This window comes from Leucoraja erinacea, chromosome 33 (genome assembly GCF_028641065.1).
Source record: "Leucoraja erinacea ecotype New England chromosome 33, Leri_hhj_1, whole genome shotgun sequence".
NCBI classification, from domain to species: Eukaryota; Metazoa; Chordata; class Chondrichthyes; order Rajiformes; family Rajidae; genus Leucoraja; species Leucoraja erinaceus.
In genome coordinates this window covers 11,294,729-11,316,431 of record NC_073409.1, presented here as the reverse complement: position 1 = coordinate 11,316,431, position 21,703 = coordinate 11,294,729, and the positions used below count along the sequence as shown (strand labels likewise).

General features: G+C 49.0%; 1 protein-coding gene across 1 annotated transcript; it reads left to right on the top strand.

Annotated features, from left to right (window-relative positions):
* Nucleotides 1–1,557: 1,557 nt before the first annotated feature.
* hdc (histidine decarboxylase) lies at nucleotides 1,558–21,587 on the top strand. Its single transcript, XM_055661301.1, has 12 exons — nucleotides 1,558–1,585; nucleotides 6,836–7,008; nucleotides 7,846–7,959; nucleotides 8,814–8,936; nucleotides 10,582–10,716; nucleotides 12,224–12,367; nucleotides 14,667–14,733; nucleotides 16,167–16,329; nucleotides 16,651–16,741; nucleotides 17,166–17,264; nucleotides 18,331–18,432; nucleotides 19,958–21,587. The coding sequence occupies exons 1-12, from the start codon at nucleotides 1,558–1,560 to the stop codon at nucleotides 20,159–20,161; spliced, it is 1,443 nt and encodes a 480-aa protein (XP_055517276.1). The 3' UTR covers nucleotides 20,162–21,587.
* Nucleotides 21,588–21,703: the final 116 nt, after the last annotated feature.

Below are 21,703 nucleotides of genomic sequence, written 5' to 3'. Positions count from 1 at the left end.
TAAATAATTCTCACAGGCCCAGTGTGGACTTGTCCAGCAATCGTGGCGGTGAAAGTGCTGGAATCCAATGAATAGAAAATAATAAAATTGAATATAGTCAACGTGAATTTGTGAAAAGAAAATCGTCTGACTAATACTATAATGACTGAGTTATAGACGTAGAATCAGTCCATTCGGCAGTCTGTGTCCAATCTGGCCAATGGGCGTTCATCCATATTAATGCACCTTCCAGCTCGTCTACACACTTCCTAAGGCATCAGAGTGGTGCAGCGGTAGAGATGTCTTGCAGCGCCAGAATCCTGACTTCAGGTGCTGTCTGTACGAAGTTTTATGCTCTTTTTGTGACCCCGTGGATTTTCTCCGGATGCTCCAGTTTCTTCCCACATCCCAAAGACGTGCAGATTAATAGGTTAATTGGCTTCTGTAAATTATTTCTAGTCTGTAGGATAGAACTAGTGATCGTTGAGTAGTGAATGCACAGTGCGCCGAAGGGCCTATTTCCGCGTTGTATCTCGAAAACAAAACTAAATGCTGCCGGTGGCTGCAGGCTACTAATTCTTACTCTTAGATCTTTCACCAGCCCCACCCCCATCCTCGAACCCATCACATTTATCTCCATTCATCACCCACCAACTTGATTCCATATTTCCCATCCCAGCTCGCGCAGTTTCCATAATATACGCCAGGATGCAGGACAGAATGCCACAGGAGATCCTTCTTCCCTGTGAAACTGTACATTTCCTTCCCCTTCTGTCGTGGGGTAGACTGAGACTGACGACCCCCCCCCTCCCCTCCCCCCCCCCCCCAACCCCTCCCGATCTTTGCACATCCCCAATCATTTCCACTCGTCACTTTAATTTCATGTTTCATGTATTTTGAGTTCTTGTGTTTTTATGCCTGTTGGCAGATCCTGGGATCAATAAAGTTGTATCGTATTGTATCTGGTAATTCCTCCGACCACCCCCACCGCCCCGTGACTTCAAATCCCACCCTATCCCACTCCTGGCATCAGTTCCTGGTTCGTTCACAGCTCTACGGCTTCAAGTCATCTTGCATTCACCATTAAACAACTGTGAAGGTCCTCTTGACCCAAACTCAATCCCCCCTCCATCCCTCCAGCAACTCTCCCATCCCAATTTATCCCCTCCATCCTAATTATCTCCCCATCCCATCTATCCACTCCCATCGCCATCACCCCCTCCCTCCCACCCAAACCAGTTCCTTCATCCCAACCAGCCCCACACAACGCCAATACTGTGTGATCCATCCGCAAATCACCCCACTCCTTGTCGATGCCCTCTGACCCATCCCAGCATCATCATCCCTCACCCCCAGCCCCCACTCTGCCCCTCACCTCATTCAATGAGACGAGGCTTTGAATTCCGGGAAACCCCAAGGGGCGAAGCTAGCCCCCCTCCATGGCGCCACCGGCCCCTCCCCAATCTCCCCGGGGCGGGCGCGCGGGCGGGCGGGGCCTCCCGGGGGTGGGCGGCGGCGGCCACTCCCGGGGATTTATAGCGGGCGAGGCCGCTGCAGCCGGGGCGTGTGAAGAAGGTGATGGATCGGGACGAGTATCGGCGTCGTGGTGAGTCCCCAGCTTCTGCTCCCCGACCCCCGTCTCCTGCCCTGTCCCGTCCCGTTCCACCCAGAGGACCGCGGCCACTCTGCCCTGCGGTGCTGTCCTAGCGCGGCGCTCCCTCGGTACCGTCCGTCCGTCCGCGCGGCGCTCCCTCGGTACCGCCCGTCTGCGCGGCGTTGTCGGCGAAGCCTCGTTGAGGAGGGAGGTTGACTTGGCGGTGAAGGTGGGATGTCCGGTGAAGGTGAAGTATTGGCGCCAATATCCCAGGTGTGTGACTGCGTGTTTGTAAACTCCGCTCCCCATCTGCTTCGCCCTTTTAACTCGTTGAGTCTGGTTTAGTTTAGAGATACAGCGCGGAAACGGGTCACCCCGCACATTAACACAATCCACACACTCGGGACAATTTACATTTATACCAAACCGATTCACCTGGCGTGGAAGGAAAACTGAATATCTCGGAGGTCTCTGGGAGAACGGACAAACTCCGTACAGACAGCACCTGTAGTCGGGATCGAACCCGGGTCTCTGGCGCTGTGAGACAGCAGCTCTATCGTTGCGCCACCGTGCTCCCCTCAACTCGCTCCTTTGCCTTTTCGTGGATGAGCCAGAGATTGCGACAGAGAGAAGTAACTTATATTCCGCGGTTGTGTTGCCGGAGTTCACTCGCAAACCTGCCCCAGACTCCTTGTTGTCTCCCTCCATTCCTGTCGTCATTCTATCTTCAACCCTCACACCCCTCTTGGCCAGAGTCCGTTAGGGTGGTTGTTGGCTTGCAGAGGACCCTAGGATGGCGGGGTGGTCTCATGCACCTGCTGCCCTTGACTTGCTTCCAAGCAGGGTGTTGCTTTGGGAAATGAGCCATGACCACAAGAATCCCAGCATCTGACCTGCTCTCGTGTGGGTGGCATCCATACAGCCAGTCCATTGAGTGTCTGGTCAATGGTAACCCCAGAATATTGATTACGTTAATACAGAAATAATTTAATTGTTCTCTCTTAAACATATGACAGTAAAACACTCTTGATGAGTTGCACTTGCTGATGGTTGGTGGTTAGACTTTCTCTTTTTGGAGTTAGTTATTGCCTGGCAGTTTTGTGTGAAACCTACCTGTCTGTCCCAGCCTGAATGTTATTTGTTATTGAGTTTTACTGCATGCAGTCGTAGATACTCCCTTGGTGTTGTGTTAGATAAAACCCCAGAGTTTGATTCACAAAGTAAAATATTACACTACCAAATAAGGCACATACACTCACTTAAAGGGTTGCGGTGGATATGCAATTGGCATATTTAAATATCGCATGGATGAATTACTACAATTATTCATCCCTATCTGGTGTAAAAAATAAAACAGGGAAGGCGGCTCAACCGTGGCTAATGAGGGAAATTGGGGAAAGTGTTAAATCCAAGGAAGAGGCATATAAATTGGCCAGAGGAAGCAGCAAACCGGAGGACTGGGAGAAATGTAGAATTCAACAGATGAGGACAAAGGGGGGGAAATAGAGCATGAAAGAAAGCTTGCGAGATTCAGATTCAGATTCAATTTTAATTGTCATTGTCAGTGTACAGTACAGAGACAACGAAATTCATTTAGCATCTCCCTTGAAGAGCGACATAGCAAACGATTTGAATAAAAAATAATAAGTGTCCGGGGGGGGGGTGGGGGGGGGGGGGGGGGTGATGATTGGCAGTCACCGAGGTACGTTGTTGAGTAGAGTGACAGCCGCCGGAAAGAAGCTGTTCCTCGACCTGCTGGTTCGGCAACGGAGAGACCTGTAGCGCCTCCTGGATGGTAGGAGGGTAAACAGTCCATGGTTGGGGTGAGAGCAGTCCTTGGCGATGCTGAGCGCCCTCCGCAGACAGCGCTTGCTTTGGACAGACTCAATGGAGGGGAGCGTGGAACCGGTGATGCGTTGGGCAATTTTCACCACCCTCTGCAATGCCTTCCGGTCGGAGACAGAGCAGTTGCCATACCATACTGTGATGCAGTTGGTAAGGATGCTCTCGATGGTGCAGCGGTAGAAGTTCACCAGGATCTGAGGAGACAGATGGACCTTCTTCAGTCTCCTCAGGAAGAAGAGACGCTGATGAGCCTTCTTGATCAGAGTAGAGGTATTGTGGGTCCAAGAGAGGTCATCGGAGATGTTGACTCCCATGAACCTGAAGCTAGAAACACGTTCCACCTCCGTCCCATTAATGTGGATGGGGGTGTGCGTGCCGCCTCTGGACTTCCTGAAGTCTACAATGAGCTCCTTGGTCTTCTTGGAGTTAAGGGCCAGGTTGTTATCAGCGCACCATGCTGCTAAGTGCTGGACCTCCTCCCTGTAGGCCAGCTCATCGTTGTTGCTGATGAGGCCAATCACCGTTGTATCATCTGCATACTTGATGATGGTGTTAGTACCATGTACAGGTGTGCAGTCATAGGTGAAGAGGGAGTATAGGAGGGGGCTCAGCACACAGTCCTGAGGAACGCCGGTGTTCAGGGTGAGGGTTGAAGAGGTGTGCTTGTCTAACCTCACAGACTGGGGTCTGTTGGTTAGAAAGTCCAGTATCCAGTTGCAGAGGGAGGGGTCGATGCCCAGGTTACCGAGTTTGGTGATCAGTTTTGATGGAATAATGGTGTTGAATGCTGAGCTGTAATCGATGAACAGCATTCTTACGTAAGTGTCCCTGTTGTCGAGGTGGGAGAGGGCGGAGTGAAGTGCCGTTGAGATGGCATCCTCCGTACTCCTGTTCTTGCGGTAGGCAAACTGATAGGGATCCAGTGTGGGGGGTAGGCAGCTTTTGAGGTGTGCCAGGACCAGCCTCTCGAAGCACTTGGTGATGATGGGGGTAAGTGCAACTGGGCGGAAGTCATTGAGGCTTGCTGCAGTGGAGTGTTTTGGCACTGGCACGATGGAGGTGGCTTTAAGGCAAGTGGGGACAACTGCTTGGGCAAGTGACAGGTTGAAGATGTCAGTCCAGACGTCTGTCAGCTGCGCAGCACAGGCCCTGAGCACGCGCCCGGGGATGCCGTCAGGGCCAGCAGCCTTACGTGCATTAGTCCTACTCAGTGCCACGTACACGTCGTAGGGGGTGAGTGTGAGGGGTTGGTGATCGGCAGGTAGCACAGCCTTGATGGCTGTCTCTAGATTGTCCCTGTCGAAGCGGCCATAGAAGTGATTAAGCTCCTCAAGGAAGGAGGCGTCGCTGGATGTGGGGGTGATGTTGGAGGGTCTGTAGTCCGTGATGGCCTGGATGCCTTGCCACATGCGTCGGGGGTCGGAGTTGTTGTTGAAGTGCTCCTCAATCCTGAGCTTATGGCAGTGCTTGGCCTTCCTGATGCCCCTCTTCAGGTTAGCCCTGGATGAACTGTAGGCTCGAGCATCGCCCGACCTGAAAGCGGTGTCCCGTGCTTTCAGCAGTAGCCTGACCTCGCTGTTCATCCATGGCTTCTGATTCGGGTATATGGTCACCTGTTTGAAGGAGGTGACACTATTGATGGTGGAGTTTATAAAGTCCAGAACAGAGGATGTGTAGGAATCAATGTCCGTGTGAGAGTCAAGGGTGGCCTGGGCTGCAAACGCCTTCCAGTCAGTGTTTCCAAAACACTGCTGAAGTGTAAAGTCCGCTTCCTCTGACCAGACTTTAACTGTCCTTACAGTTGGTTTAACCCGTCTGATGAGTGGGGCGTACTTAGGGAGCAGGAACAATGAGACGTAAATGAGACGAGGAATGTAAAAACTGACTGTAAAAGCTTTTTTAGATATGTGAAGAGGAAAAGATTAGTGAAGACAAAATGTAGGTCCATTACAGTCAGAAACAGGTGAATTTATAATGTGGAAACAAGAAAATGGCAGACCAGTTAAACAAGTACTTTGATTCTGTCTTCATTAAGGAAGACACAATCTCTCTGAAATACTAGAGGACCAAAGATCTAGCGTGACGGAGGAACTGAAGGAAATTCACAAGAGTCATGAAATGGTGTTGGGTAAACTGTTGGGACTGAAGGTAGATAAATCCCCAGGGCCTGATGGTCTGCATCCCAGGGTACTCAAGGAGGTAGCCCTAGAAATCGTGGATACATTGGTGATCATTTTCCAATGTTCTATAGACTCTGGGTCAGTTCCTGTAGACTGGAGGGCAGCTAATGGAACCACACTTTTTAAGAAAGGAGGGAGAGAGAAAACGGAATTATAGACCAGTTAACCGGACATTGGTAGTGGGGAAGATGCTTGTAAATTAATAAAGATGTAATAGCAGTGCATTAGAAACGCAGTGACAGGATCGGTCAAAGTCAGCATGGATTTAAGAAGGGGAAATCATGCTTGAGTAATCTTCTGGAATTTTCTTAGGCTGTAACAAGTAGAATGGATAAGGGAGGGCCAGTGGATATGGTGTATCTGGACTTTCAAAAAGCCTTTGACAAGGTCCCACACAAGAGATTGATATGTACATGGTATTGGGGGTTGTGCATTGACATGGATAGAGAACTGGTTGGAAGGCAGGAAGTAAAGAGTAGGAATTAACGGGTCCTTTTCAGAATGGCAGGCAGTGACTAGTGGGGTGCTGCAAGGTTCAGTGCTGGGATTGCAGTTATTTGCAATATATATATTAACGATTTATACAAAGGACACAAAGCTGGGTGGCAGAGTGAGCTGCGAGGGGAATGCCATGAGGCTGGAGGGTGACTTGGTGAGTGGGCAGATGCATGGCAGATGCAGTATAATATGGATAAATGTGAGGTTATCCACTACGGTGGCAAGAACAAGAAGACAGATTATTATCTGAATGGTGTCAGACTAGGAAAAGGGGAGGTGCAATGAGACCTAGGTGTCCTTGTACATCAGGCACTGAAAGTAAGCATGCAGGTACAGCAGGCAGTGAAGAAAGCCAATGACGGGTATGGAGGAGAGGATGGGTGCAGAAAGGAGGTTTGGGTGCGGGAGGGTTGAAAGAGAATGCATGGAAGGGGTGGGTGTAGATGGGGATGGGTGGGGAGCGATTGGAGGTTTGAGGGTTTAGATGGGGAAAGGTTGAGTAGAGGTACAGATGATTGGGGAAGGGTGAAGATAGAGGTTGGGAAATTGTGTGAGAGATTGTGTTTGGATAGTGGTGTGGGGGAGAAGTGGTCGGGTAATGGGATTAGGGAGTGAGTGTGTTGGGGAGAATAGGTTGGAATCGTTATCCGGGGTAGGAGAGGTGAGGAGGGTTGGTGATAGGTGTGGCAGTGGTGGTTGAGCTGGAGTGACCCTGTGACGTGTTCCGGTCTCTCCCCAGGGAAGGAGCTGGTGGATTACATCGCTGAGTATCTGAGCACGTTGAGGGAGCGCCGCGTCTGTCCCGATGTGAAGCCCGGCTACTTGCCCCTGCTGCTCCCAACCTCCCCACCCCAGGAGCCTGAGGCTTGGAGCAGCATCTTCAGCGACGTCGAGAGGCTCATCATGCCCGGGGTAGAGTACTCTTGTCTCACTCTCCCAGCACCCCTCTTCCTGCCCAGCACCTTGCCCAATCCCCACAGTCCTATCCCCACACACCCAGCCCCCCCCCCCAGCACCCAGCCCCCCCAGCACCCCTCCCCCCCCCCCATCACCCCCCCCCCCCATCCCCCACCCCCCATCACCCCACCCCCCCCATCACCCCACCCCCCCCCCCACCACCCCCCCCACCACCCCACCCTCCCCAACCCCCCCGCCCCCACCCCCCCACTCCACCCAACTTTGCCGCCCCCACCCCCCATCCCCCACCCCCCCCAAACCCACCCCCCCCATCACCCCACCCCCCATCAACCCCCCCCCCCCCCCCACCCCCCCCCATCACCCCACCCCCCCCCACCCCACCCCCCCCCCAACACCCCACCCCCCCAGCACCTCGCCCAATCCCCACAGTCCTATCCCCACACCCAGCCCAGCTACCCATCCTCCACCCTTCCACACACGGTTCTTTGTGTCAGGGACAAGGATCTAGGGGAGGTCGGTGCCTGGGGATGTGGATGGGGATAGGGGCGTCAGGCTCCCAGGGACAGGTGGTGGCTGGGGGCGAGGGTGGGGTGGCTGATGTTGGAGATGGGACAGAGGGTGGTCAGTGTTTGGGGGCGGCTGGTGTCTCGGGATGGGGATGGGAACGGTCATTGTCTGGGTCTGAGGACGGTATGTGGGGATGGCCAGGCTCCCAGGGGGAGGTGGCGTCTGGGGGCGAGGACGGATGATGTCTGGGGATGTGGCAGCTGGTGCCCTGGGGTGGGCAAGTTCAGAGCAGGTCTCTAACTCTGCCTCTCTCTCCTGCTGCAGCTGGTCCACTGGCAGAGCCCACACATGCACGCCTACTTTCCCGCTCTCACCTCCTGGCCCTCGCTGCTCGGCGACATGCTGGCAGATGCCATCAACTGCCTGGGCTTCACTTGGGTAAGAATCACTCCGAGCTGGAGAGGACGGTCAGTGAAAAAGTGAAGAGGGAAAGAAAGCATTGGTAGGAGTAGTGCTCCGTTCCCAAATAGTGGCACACTGTAGGAAAGAGCAGTACTTATCAGTAGTGGGGTTTATCAAAAGAGTAGGACGATAACAATGGAGGTCTTTAATCTTTCTGTAGATGTATTAATCAAGTGGAAATGGTAGCCCTGAGAATGATTTCATACTCAGGATAGTTTCCTAGAGCAATTTGTTCAAGTTAAAGTGAGTTTATTGTCATGTGTCCCTGATAGGACAATTAAATTCTTGCTTTGCTTCAGCACACAGAACATAGTAGGCATTGACTACAAAACACATGAATAAATCAACTGATTAAGTGCAAATAACAGATAATGGGTTATTAATGTTCAGAGTTTTGTCCGAGCCAGGTTTAATAGCCTGATGGCTGTGGGGTAGTAGCTATTCCTGAACCTGGTCGTTGCAGTCTTCAGGCTCCTGTACCTTCTACCCGATGAGTGTGTGGCCAGGATGGTGTGGGTCTTTGATGATACTGCCAGCCTTTTTGAGGCAGCAACTTCGATAAATCCCCACGATGGAAGGAAGGTCGGTCAGAGCCGATGACGGACTGGGCAGTGTTTACTACTTTTTGTGGTCTTTTCTGGAGAATGAAGCAGAAAAAAACAGTCTTGGGAAATCAACTGTTTTCATGTAACCTCCCTATAGTAATCGGGACCAATATCTGTTAAGAGATCAGTGACACTTGAGATTAGTGTAGGGACGTTTTGGAGAGGGTGGTGAATCTGTGCCCTGAATATTCGTGGAATCACTGATGGACAGTTTTTGATTTGCAGGCCTCGAGCCCTGCCTGCACGGAGCTGGAGATAAGCATGATGGACTGGCTGGCGGTGATGCTGGGGCTCCCTGATCACTTCTTGCACCAGCACCCCAACAGCAGTGGGGGTGGAGTGCTGCAGGTACCATGCTACCCCTCCCAGTGTCCTGCTCTCCTTCCTGACATACTCTGCTCAGTCGATACATTTCTGCCTTTCTCCCTGATTTTCTCCCACTCAGTGTCCGGACGTGACTGTTCTAGTACACACTCAGGCACTGACTAACTGCAATGAGGTTTCAACAATCCCTCTTGGAATAATTGAACCAAACTGTTTGTAATTTGTGCAAAGAATAGATTGAGGTAAAGTTGGGGAAGGATATATTTTGGGGGGAATGTACCTTCTCAGCTGGCCTTGGCTTCCATCTTTTGCAAATGTAACTGGACATTGGCTTCTTGCTGCTGCCCCAAACCCTCTGCTGGTGGGACCTGAGTTGGTGCTGCCATGAGCAGCACAGGGCCTGGCTCGGGGTGGACTTCCCATCTCCCCAACAAAGGGACTTCCTATAGCTGGCATCAATCATAGACAAGATGAATTAACCATTAACCTGAAATAACTGTCTCTGGTTAGATATTGAACAAAATTATCCCAAATGGCTTTCATTGTGAAAACTTATGAAGACAGAAGGCAGGCAATTGTGCCGATCTAACATAAAATGAGCGATTCCCACTTCCCGAGTCTTCGCCCACTTACCTGCTGAGCATGGCTGTTCTAGTACACATCCAGGCACTGTCTAAACTTGGGATGGCATCTGTTCTCCCTCCTCGCATTAAGTTGGTCCAGACCCTAACCTCTCTCAGCATGAAAAAAACATTGCTCTACATCTTATACTTCCCATTCCAAGGTTGGAAATGATCTAATCCCAACAACATCCTTGTAAACCTTCTGTGTAGTGTCATCACACTCTTGCCGTATGGTAACCAGAACTCTGCATTGTGCTCCACCAGTGGTCTAACTGGAGCTTTATTCACATCTGCAGGCTCTTGTATTTTATGACTGTCCCACAAGAGCAAATCTCCTGTTTGCCTTCCTTCTCTCCCTAACCCTCACACGCTGGGCACATGTGGAGTTTTGGAATGGGATCCCTTAGTTTCTCTATTTATCAGTATCCCATTTCTCATGTTTCCCCAACATTGTTTGTCCTCCCCAAATGCACCCTCACACTTCTCCAAACTCCCACCCAGTGTCCATCTAGCCAGTCTGTCAATATCTTCCTGCAGATAAGAAACTATTTCCTCGCTCGCAATGACATGGCCAAATTTAATTCAAGAAAACAAGCTGCCAGCCTGCTCTAGATCCCAGGTGCCCTAACCTTTTGGATCAGCCCACCATGCAGTAACTCGGTCAAGTGCTTTCCTAAGGTCACTGAGCTGCTTTCTATTCAAATGTGTCCATTTCCCATTGGGATTCTGCTGCCTTTCACTTTTCTGAGCATTCCATCACGTGGGGCCTTGCCAACATGGTGGAAATCTATGTAGAATACCTCTGATATGCCATCCTAATCAAATCTTTTTCTCCTTTCCCCAGAAAATTCAACTGGGATGTAATTTGGCCTGTTGAATGTTGAGTATCTCTGACTTTGATTTGATCCATGGAAACCAATAATTGGGGGGTGAGATAAGGCAAAACCTACTGAGACGTGTGGCTTATCTGCGATCTCTACTGTAATCTAGTCACTAAATGTGAGAGTTGAGAGGACATGTGTTAACTTGGATTGTATATGCGACAGAGCACAGTCAGTGAGTCAACATTGGTCGCCATGCTGGCTGCGAGAAAAGCCAAGATCGCGGAGCTGAAATCCAGTGACCCTGGAGCGGAAGATGCTGTGCTCGCCTCCCGACTTGTCGCATATGCCTCTGACCAGGTAAGTCTTCCCTCCACTACTCTTCTGATCTTTCTGCTCCCTATTTAAACTCAGTAAAGATTCATTTCCAGATCATCAATTCCAATCGATACTACAGCAGTCTGATGTGTCATCAACAAATTTGATGCAGTTATTCCAACTTCACTTAGAGGTAACACTCAAATCCATAATCGCCTCCTCTTTGCTGCTCATAACAACAATGGTAGGAGTGACCATTGCATATTCCTTAAAGAGACAAAATCCATCTTGACACCACGGACACTGTATCTTGCTCTGTGGCATTACAGTCGTATTTGATGGGATAAACTCAGGACTGATTTGGTAGCTCAAAACGAGGTTTCCATGAGATCTTATGAACCATCAGCAGTGGGGAAAATTGTAGTTGCAACAATCTACGATCTCAAGGCTCAGCACCCTAACTGTTACCTGTGTCACATCGAGTTAAGGAGGAGCCAGGAGCAGTGCATCAAGAAATGAGGTGGATGCATGTGAAACGGGTATAGCAGCTTTCCGTAGACAGAGTGAAGCAATGTGAATCTCCATGTAATCTTCGAGGGAGACGTCACAAACCACTGCCAAAAATATGATAGAGCCAAGACCCTGGTGGGGTGAGGGAAACCATGTATCTGATGGGCTTAGAGTTTCAATCATCCCTGTGCTTGCACATTTGCATCAGCTTTTCTTTAAATAAAATTTCCATATCACTATGATCCCCTTTTGATCTACAACACTGAGATCTCTACTTTAAATTTGGACTCTGTTGCTCATCCCAAATTTCATTGTAGTGCTATTAGCAGCCAAGCCTTTCACGAACTGGGCCTTTCACTCTGGAATTCCCCCTCTGCTTTCTTCTCTCCTCTTTTATCAGTGCTGTGAGTGACAAGGCTTTGATCACCTGCTCTTATTGTCTCCTGTTCAAATTTGTTTGATAATTCCTGCTAAGATGCACTTTGGAGTGTTTCACAGAACACAAAGCAGTGGTAAGGCTGCACTTGTATTGTGTTTAGTTTTGGTTACCCTGCTATAGGAAAGATGGCATTAAGGTGGAAATGGGGCAGAGAAGATTTATGGGGATGCTGGCAGAACTCGAGGGCTGAGCTATAATTTGAAGTTGGACAGGCGGGACTCAATTCCTTGGAATGCAGGAGACTGAATCTTATACAGTTGATCTTATAAAGTTATTTAAAGCATGAGAGGAATACAGAGGGTAAATGCACAGTCTTTCTCCTAGAGAAGGATAATCAAGAACCATAGGGAACAGGTTTAATGTGAGGGGGACCAAAGGGAAAAATTTTCACACATGGGTGTATGGAACGTGCTGCCAGAGTAAATAGTTAAGGCATGTATAATAATAACATTTAAAGGACGTTTGGATAGGTTTGGAGGGATACGAGCCAAACGTGGACAAATGCAACTATGTGTATCTTGGTCTGCATTCACAAGTTGGGCTGAAGGGCCTGTTTCCATACTCTATCACTCTGACAGATCATGTAACTTTTTTTGGAAGGCTCACTCTTCGATAGAGAAAGGAAGATTGATCACTTTGGTAAAACTCCGCTTACTAGAGACTGATGAGGACTTCTCTCTACGAGCTAAGACCCTGATCCAAGCATTGGAAGCAGATCGAAAACGTGGACTTGTTCCGTTCTTTGTAGGTTGGAAAATATTCCTTTTATTTTGTTGCTCCGTGAGATTTCTCTATTCTAAACTGTTCCAATAGGCCACAGTAACATAAGCTGCTCTGTACTCCAGTGAAGTAGCGAATATTATCTTGTGAATTGTGACCAATATTTCCTCATGTGAAACATTGATTCTTGTATATGGTCAAAGACAAACTAACTAAACAAATACTTTACTTCTAGTTGGCTGTGAATAAACTTCAGAAAAGACTGAGTTTATGGAGTTGATGTGGGTGCTCAGCCGAACACAACTCACCCATGGGTGGGCACCAAATGCTGGAATAACTCAGCGGGTAGGCAGCTTTTCTGGAGAGAAGAAATGGGCGACGTTTCAGGTTGAGACCCTTCTTCAGACTGATGTCAGGGGAGGGGGCAGGACAAAGATAGAATGTAGACAGTAAGACTAGTGGGAGAACTGGGAAGGGGAAGGGGATGGAGAGGGAAAGCAAGGGCTATCTGAAGTTAGAGAAGTCAATGTTCATACCGCTGGGGTGTAAACTACCGAAGTGAAATATGAGGTGCTGTTCCTCCAATTTGCACTGGGCCTCACTCTGACAATGGAGGAGGCCCAGGACAGAAAGGTCAGATTGGGAATGGGAGGGGAAGTTGAAGTGCTGAGCCACCGGGAGATCGGGTAGGTTAAGATGGACTGAGCGGAGGTGTTCTGTGAAACGATCGCTGAGCCTGTGCTTGGTCTCGCCGATGTAGAGTAGTTGACACCTGGAACAGCGGACACAGAGGATGAGGTTGGAGGAGGTGCAAGTGAACCTCTGCCTCACCTGGAAAGACTGTTTGGGTCCTTGGATGTAGTCGAGGGCAGAGGTAAAGGGACAAGTGTTGCATCTCCTGCAGTTGCAGGGATAAGTACCTGGGGAGGGGGCGGTTTGGGCAGTAAGGGACAAGTTGACCAGAGAGGGAATGGTCACTACGGAAAGCAGAAAGGGGTGGAGATCGGAAGATGTGGCCTGCAGTGGGATCCTATTGGATGTGGCGAAAATGTTGGTGGATTATATGTTGTATGTAACGGCTGATGGGGAGGACAAAGGGGACTCTGCCTTGTTACGAATGGGGGTAGGGGGAGTAAGAGCGGAGCTGCAGGATATCGTGGAGACCCTAGTGAGAGCCTCATCTATAATGGAAGAGGGGAACCCGTTCCTAAAGAATGAGGACATCTCCGATGCCCTGGTATGGAACACCTCATCCTGGGTGCAGATGCGGCGTAGACGGAAGAATTGGGAGTAGGGGATAGAGTCTTTACAGGAAGCAGAGTGGGAAGAAGTGTTGTCAAGATAGCTATGAGAGTCAGTAGGTTTGTAGTTAGATGTCGATCAATAGTCTTTTACCTGTAGTGGAGACGGTGAGATCTAGAAACGATAGGGAAATGTCATACATGGTCCAAGTGGATTTGAGTGTAGGATGGAAATTAGCCATGAAGTTTGCATGATGGAAATTAGCAGAATGGAAATCCCTGTCCCGTGCATACACTGGCCCTATCCCCGAACTCTACCTCCGCTACATTGACGATTGCTTTGGTGCTACCTCCTGCACCCATGCCGAACTCACTGACCTCGTCAACTCCTGTTGGCTCAGCACTTCAACTCCCCGTCACATTCTCAATCTGACCTTTCTCTCCTGGGCCTCCTCCATTGCCAGAGTGAGGCCCAGCGCAAATTGGAGGAACATATTTCGCTTGGGTAGTTTACACCCCAGCGACATGAACATTGACTTCTCTAACTTCAGATAGCCCTTGCTATCTCTCTCCATCCCTTTCCCCTTTCCCAGTTCTCCCACTAGTCTTACTGTCTCCGCCTACATTCTATCCTTGTCTCACCCCCTCCCCTCACATCAGTTTGAAGAAGGGTCACGACCCGAAACGTCGCCCATTCCTTCTCTCCAGAGATGCTGCCTCACCCGCTGAGTTACTCCAGTATTTTATGTCTACCATCGATTTATACCAGCATCTGCAGTTCTTTCTTACACATTTTATCAACCCTGGGTGGAACTGTCTATCCATTGATAATCCAGGTTTGGAGATATTTTCAGGGGAGTCTCCAGACTTCAGCACCTTTGACTCAGAACCATGAGCCTGCACTCGAGGGTAGCTGATATGGGGAACTTTGCCTGTAACTGTGACCAGAAGTACTCAGACTCTCTGGCTGTCCCAGTTGTGGGTCACGGACGTAATGTGATGAACACCTCCCGCATCACTGAATCAGAATCAGTCGTTGCCCAGCGGTCCTTGTTTGATGCCAGCCTTGCTTTGTTTTTCAGCTCTGTGCCACATTGGGAACAACTGGTGTGTGTGCCTTTGATTGCCTGAGCGAGCTTGGACCCCTCTGTGAGTTGCTGTTAGCTGAGTTGGTCAGAGTTTGTACATTTTTGGAAGCTTGGTTGTATTGGGATTTCATTCCTGCAGTCCAGTGACTGGAACTGTACTGAGAAAACCATTGGCAGGATTCCCCTCAACCATCTTGTGATTCAAAGCTGCTGCTCAGCTCACACCATCCACCTGGAAGCCCAGTGGACATGATCACCAACTACAAGAGCAATGGAGGGATGCCACAGAGAAACTGGAGTCAATTCAGTTACAGGAGGAGTGTGCAGACCATCTCCCAACCTTTAACAAGAAAACCAGAATGCCACCTGGATCAGTGGGTGTTAGCCATAATGAGAGATTGGACAAACTTGGGTTGATTTCTCTGGAATGTTTGAGGCTGAGGGGAAACCCGATAAAAGTGTTTAAAATTATGAGTATCATTGATAGGGTAGACAGTCAGAACTTTTTTTTTCTGGGTGGAACGACCAAAGACTAGAGGGCACAGCTTTAAGGTCGGGGAAAGAAAATTTAAAGGAGATATGCGGGGCAATGTTTATTTACACAAAAGTGGTTGGTGCTTGGAAGATGTTGCCTGGGATAGTGGTGGAGGCAGATACGATAGTAATGTTTCAGAACTGTTTAGATATGCAAATGTATATGCACTGAATGGATGGATATGAATGACGTGCAGGCAGAGAAGATTAGTCTAACTTGGCCTCAGGTTGGTTCATGCAGGCTAAGCAAAGGTGTTTCGTCCAGTCTGTGTTTGGTCTCACCGATGTATAAGAGTCCACATCATGAACTCTGCAACCACCCATCTCATCAGACACTTCCTGCCCCACCGATGGTAGTCTACACATCTCACATTGGCCTCCTCAGCCACCACTGAAGTGAGTAGAATCAGATCGACATGGAACCAGAGAGACTGCCCAGTGAAACAGTGCTGTGGCCAAACTAGCATAATCTCGGCGATTTTCTATTCCTGGCCTATAAAACACACAGCTCAAATGTCTGTTTAATCATTTTGTCTGCCAGCTGCCTTTGGGGACCAGTGCAGACCGAATCCAAGTTCTCTCTGCTCCTAAATACCTTGTAGCTGAATTAAATCAGGATTCAAGAGTGTTTTATTGTCCCTATGGGGTCCCTGTCACACGGGAGGCCTGGTTCCCCCAACTTGGACATTACAGTTTTCAGGCTCCGACATCTTCTTCCCGTTGGCAGCAGTGAAATGCGAGTGCCCTGGTTTATGGAAGGATCGTTATCGTATTATTCCAGAATGCTTCTCTCCCTCTGTTGGGATGGGCAGTACATACATAAGATACGTTTAGAGGGATATGGGTCAAACGCAGGCAGCTGGCACTAGTGCAGATGGGGCATGTTGGTCGGTGTGGGTGGGCAAGTCGGGCTGAAGGGGATGTTTCCACGCTGTGTGAATCTATGACTCTGGTCCCCAGGCGCCCAGGAGGGGGTCTGGCTTCACGTGGATGCTGCCTACGCGGGGACCGCCTTCTTGTGCCCCGAGTTTCGCACACACCTGCGGGGCGTGGAGTGGGCCGACTCCTTCACCTTTAATCCTGCCAAGTGGATGATGGTTCACTTCGACTGCGCGGCCTTCTGGTGAGGCCATCACCTCGACCACTCTGCTGGTCAGCCTGCTCCCCGCCCGTCCCTCCACTGCAGCTCCTGATACGTCCGGCAATCGGCACAGCTCTCCGGAGCAGAGAACCACCGGCCCCTACTCACGTCCACCTCCCCACCACCACCACACACCATGCTCCTGCGCCTCCACTCCTGCGATCAATCCATCCCCCTCGCTGCCATCCCCGGCCACTCCCCACTCGCTGCTACCCCCCTGCGGCCACTCCCTCCGCTGCTATCCACCTGCGTCCATTCCACCCCCTCCCACCGTTGCTATCCCAATACTCCTCTCTTCCACAGGGTCAAAGACAAGTGGAAACTGCAGCAGACTTTCGGGGTGAACGCCGTGTACCTGCAGCACCCCAATTCGGGAGCGACCGTGGACTTCATGGTGAGACTGGTGGGTGAGCGAGGGGGGGGGGGTCCCGGGACAGCGGCCGGGGAGAGTTGATGGGAGGGCGGTTGTCTGTGTCGCTGGTTCTCCTGCAACAACGTTACCGGTGACTGGCCAGCGTGGCCACGGCTGCAGATTTCTCAATGGCATTCCCCTAGGTTCCTGTCCCCTTTGCAGTTGCAGCCGCCTTGCCCCCCGACCGGGAATCCAGTCGGTTCAACAATCCGCGCTGGGACCGGGCGCCCACTGTATTCACAGGACTTGGCCACGGTACTCCCGGGAGAGTGGAACCCATTACCCTTAGTATTCCCGGGAGAGCGGAACAAGGTGCCCGCGGTATTCCCAGCTGAACAGATTTGCTTTTACGCGCCGAGGTTTGTGTGAGCCCCGCCTTGTCTGGAATCTCCTCTTATTCCCACAGAATTGGCAAATCCCGCTGAGCCGCCGATTCCGATCGCTGAAACTCTGGTTTGTGATCCGCTCGTTCGGGGTGCTCGGGCTACAGGCACACGTCAGGCATGTGAGTGTTGGCGGATCCCCGGCAAAGCCGCCGTGTTAAACCCGTTGCCCCAGTCAACAGTGTCGTTTCTGCCTCCGGCTCTCGAGCAAACACGAACCTTGTTTATCCAATATCTATTTCCGAAAGACTTTGTGATGAAGGGTTGTGGGATGATTGGGCATTAGTAACAGGCGTCCTTTCATCTGTAGGAAGAAACTACAGATGCTGGTTTAAACAGTAAATGCTGGCGTAACTCAGCGGGACAGGCAGCATCTCGAAAGAAAATGAATGGGTGACGGTTCGGGTCGAGGCCCTTCTAACCAATCAGTCTGAAGAAGGGTCTCGACCAGAAACGTCAGTCATTCCTTCTCTCCAGAGATGCTGCCTGTCCCGCTGAGTTACTCCAGCATTTTGGGTCTATCGCCCTTTTACCTGGTGGGTAATCATTCTCCACAGTGAATGAAGGAAAGGCGCAGAGAGGGGAGCAGGAGCACAACTATTTTCTTGAGCTTACATTGGTGGCTCTCTCAACCTGGGAGCTGGGCTTGGGCGCATGCAGTGGCGATCCGAAGGAATGCTTTAAAGTGCCGGAGAATTTAAATCTCTGACTGTTTAACGTTTCCAGGGTGCTTGCACCTTTCAGGAAGTGAATATATTTTCGCCTCCAAGTGAGAGTTGGTTCTCGTCTTGGTCTTTTACTTTCCTGCAATCCGTTCTAATTCCCACTGACTATTGGAAGATGTAGTATAACCATAGAAAAGTGACCAGTAGAACTTAGAAATGAGAAATTAGAGATGGACCAGTAATGGTCTTCACATTAAAGCAAACATGCTGCCTCATTATTGCTTCCCACACAAAATCCAAGGCAATTTGGATTTGAATTTGCAGCCGTCCAGGAAAACCATCCAGTCACTTACCCTGGGTGTCTGTCAATAAGACTAGCCCCTAACGTGTAAAACTTTCAATAACCTGCCCATCCACTTTCCTCAAAGTCCCATTGCCTTCCTTTGCTCCTCCACATAAACGTTTGTCGTGCTGAATTTTAACGGATCAACAGTACTAACAAATAAATCTTCTCGATGAACAGGGTACAGAGATGGCAAAGTACTTCGAGTCCTTGGTTAGAAGTGATTCACGTTTTGAAATCCCAGCCAAGAGACACCTTGGGTTGGTGACTTTTCGTTTAGAGGTGAGGAAATTTATTACATATTAGTGAAAACCATTCAATGATGTGTCACTGCCTCTTGTATCTATGGTCATCAGCTGCAGCCTACATTAGAGATATTGTAGTATCAGTTACTCACTGACTGCAGGATACAATACCAGACCTGCCCTGTGGTTATGGTATTTACATGGCTGGTCCAGTTGAATTTCTAATCGGCTCACTTTCTACATCAATGCATCTTAAAGTCCTTCCACTTTATTGTATACTTTCCTCTTACATCTGACCTCCCAAAGTGCAACACTTCACATTTGTTTAGATTAAACTCTATCTGCCACTTCTCTGCCCATATGCCCTTAGTAAACAGAAAGTGATTCAAAGATTCTGTAGGAACATCCCTGAACAATTTCGAGATTTTCACACATCACTGGGAACAAGCATTGGGTCATCCCGTTTGGTATATCTGCATAAATCATGGTGCTCCTTCGTACAAGGATGGTAGAATGGAGGAAGCAAAGAAGAAAAGAGAATCTCAAAATCAAGAACTACTGTTGCTACGGATGCTACAACATCCTTATCCATCTGTTAAGGGAAATGGAGAGAAGGCAGGAACGAGGTACTGATTGTGGATGATCAGCCATGATCACATTGAATGGCGGTACTGGCTTGAAGGGCCGAATGGCCTCCTCCTGCACCTACTCTCACCTCTGTGAACTGAACCTTTGAGCCTATTTGATTTATATCCCAATTGATCTATATTCTGCTGCATCCTGACAACCTTCCTCACTATCCACAACTCCCAATTTTTATGTCGGCTACAGACATATTAATCAGCCAATCCTATATTTTCATCCACTTGCATCTTACTGCACCTTTTACAGCTTTATGACTTCCTTCCTATAACTGCACACAATATGCCATGTGGTCTCACCAACATCTTATATAGCTACTAGACTAAATGGGGTCCTTGTCACACGGGAGGCCTGATCCCCCAACGCTACTTGTTCCCCAACACAATATTCCACCACTCACACCTATCCCCTCCCATCAAATCCACCCCTCCCTGCACTTGCTTCCCAATGTCTCCCTTTTCTATAACACTTTCCAAGTCTGTGCCATTTACTGTGCAAGTTCTGCCCTGGTTTAATTTACCAAAATGCATCACCTCACACTTGTTCAAATTAAGTTCCAGGTGGTGAGAGCTGTGTCCTCATTATTACACGGCGGGGGTGGTATGTGTTAAGTGTAGCTTTCTGTGCTAATTGGGATCAGTTCCAAACACCACTGAGTCCAATCTGCTGGGTTTGCTCATCAGTTAAAAAATAATGCTGCTAATTAAATAAGTGGTAGAGAGTTGGTACAGAGAGCTATCAGTGGACATCATTCTCCTTGTTTGTGGGTTTGGGGATTCTCACACAGGAGATGGATTGCAGCCCAGTGAAATTGCAGTGAGCCGAGTAGACAGGTCCCCACATATCGAAGCTGAATATGACGTTTTCTGCATTGATTGCCGGGATAATCGACAACCATTAATATTTGTTTGTATAAACAGGGAACAAACAGTTTGACTGAAGAACTCCTGCAAGAACTCATCCAATCGGGCACCATGTACTTAGTCCCAGCCACCATCAACAAGCTCTTCATCATCCGCTTTACCATCACTTCTCAATTCACCACCAGTGGAGACATTCTGCGAGATTGGAATATCATCCAGCAAAGTGCAGACAAAGTCCTGACCAGAAGTCCCCAACATTAGATGACCTCTTGAGCGATGGATCGGCCAAGTGCTAGATTTTGACAGCTTTCTACAAGGAGCCACATAAAAAGTAATTGCATGCGAGGTTCAGGCTAATATATTGTCATGGGTCGGGGAGTGGTTTTAGGATAGAGGGGCAGGGTAAGTGGGTCAGAAGAACATAAGAAACAGGAGCCGGGCTATCTGCTCCTTCAAGCCAGCTCCACCATTCGCCAAGATCATGGCTGATCTTCCACTTCCAACACTTCCACAGCACTGTCCCCACATCCGCTGCTTCCTGTCAGATCCACAAATCTATCAACCCGTCTACTGAGTGAACAGTGAATGAATTCCACTGCCCATCAGGATAGAACATACCAAAGATTTCTTAACTATTAAGTAGTTCCTCCTTACCTCAATCTTAAGTAGTTGTTCCCTTATTCTTAAACTGTGCTTGCTGGCCTTAGACAGTTCACACAGGGAAATAAATGTTCTTAAATTTAGACAACCGGCTCACAGCACCATGGATCCAGCATCACCGATGTCCGATACAGTCACAGTAAGACTTTGTCTCTTGCAATCAAATCCTCTCATTGTAATGACCAACATATCATTTGCTGTTCCAGCCACTCGTGTTGGCCCTCAGTAACTTGTGTAAAAGTACACCTGCGGCTCTCCAAACATCAACGTATCCATCCCCTCGCTGTTCAACAACTATGCACTTTTACTGCTTGGTGCAACAGACTCTCATTATCTACATTATATTCCATCTGCCATGTCCTCACCCATTGCCTCAGCTTATCCATGTCCTATTTTACACTTTCCTTTCTACTCAATTCTGCCTAGTTTAATATCACCAGCAAACATGGAAACATGACATTTGATCACCTCAGCCAATTACTGATAGATTGTGAACAGCTGCAGCCCGAGCAGCTACTCCTCTTGTACCCATTGGTCACAGCAGCCAACTTGATTTATCGGTATTTATTTATACCACTCTTTGCTTTCTGTCCGACACTAATTTTCAATCCATTGCAGTACACCAATCTGTTTTCCTGTGTGTGGGACTTTATTGAAAACCTTCTGAAGATCCAAATTCGCCATATCTACTGGTATCCCCATATCTATGGAGATACAGCATGGAAACAGGCCCTTCAGCCCTTTGAATCCATGCCAACCAGCAATCATGCAGGCTCATATATATTCCACACATTTATCTACCTCTTTATTACAACAAGTTTGATTCACCGCCTCTATATGTAGGCCAGAGTCTCCCATGATTGCCCCTGTTCCATGTACAGTGCCCTCCATAATGTTTGGGACAAAGACCCATCATTTATTTATTGGCTTCTGTACTCCACAATTTGAGATTTGTATAAACACAGCTGTAGTTTCTACATGGTGAAACCAAAATGTATAAAAATGGCCTTTATTAAAAATCTGACCATGTGCACTTTAGCCATGTGTGATTTTTTTTCTATTACAAATCTCAAATTGTAGAATGGCAATCGTTAACTAAAGGAGTGCTGTTGGCTCCATACTTATGATCTACAGTGAACCCTT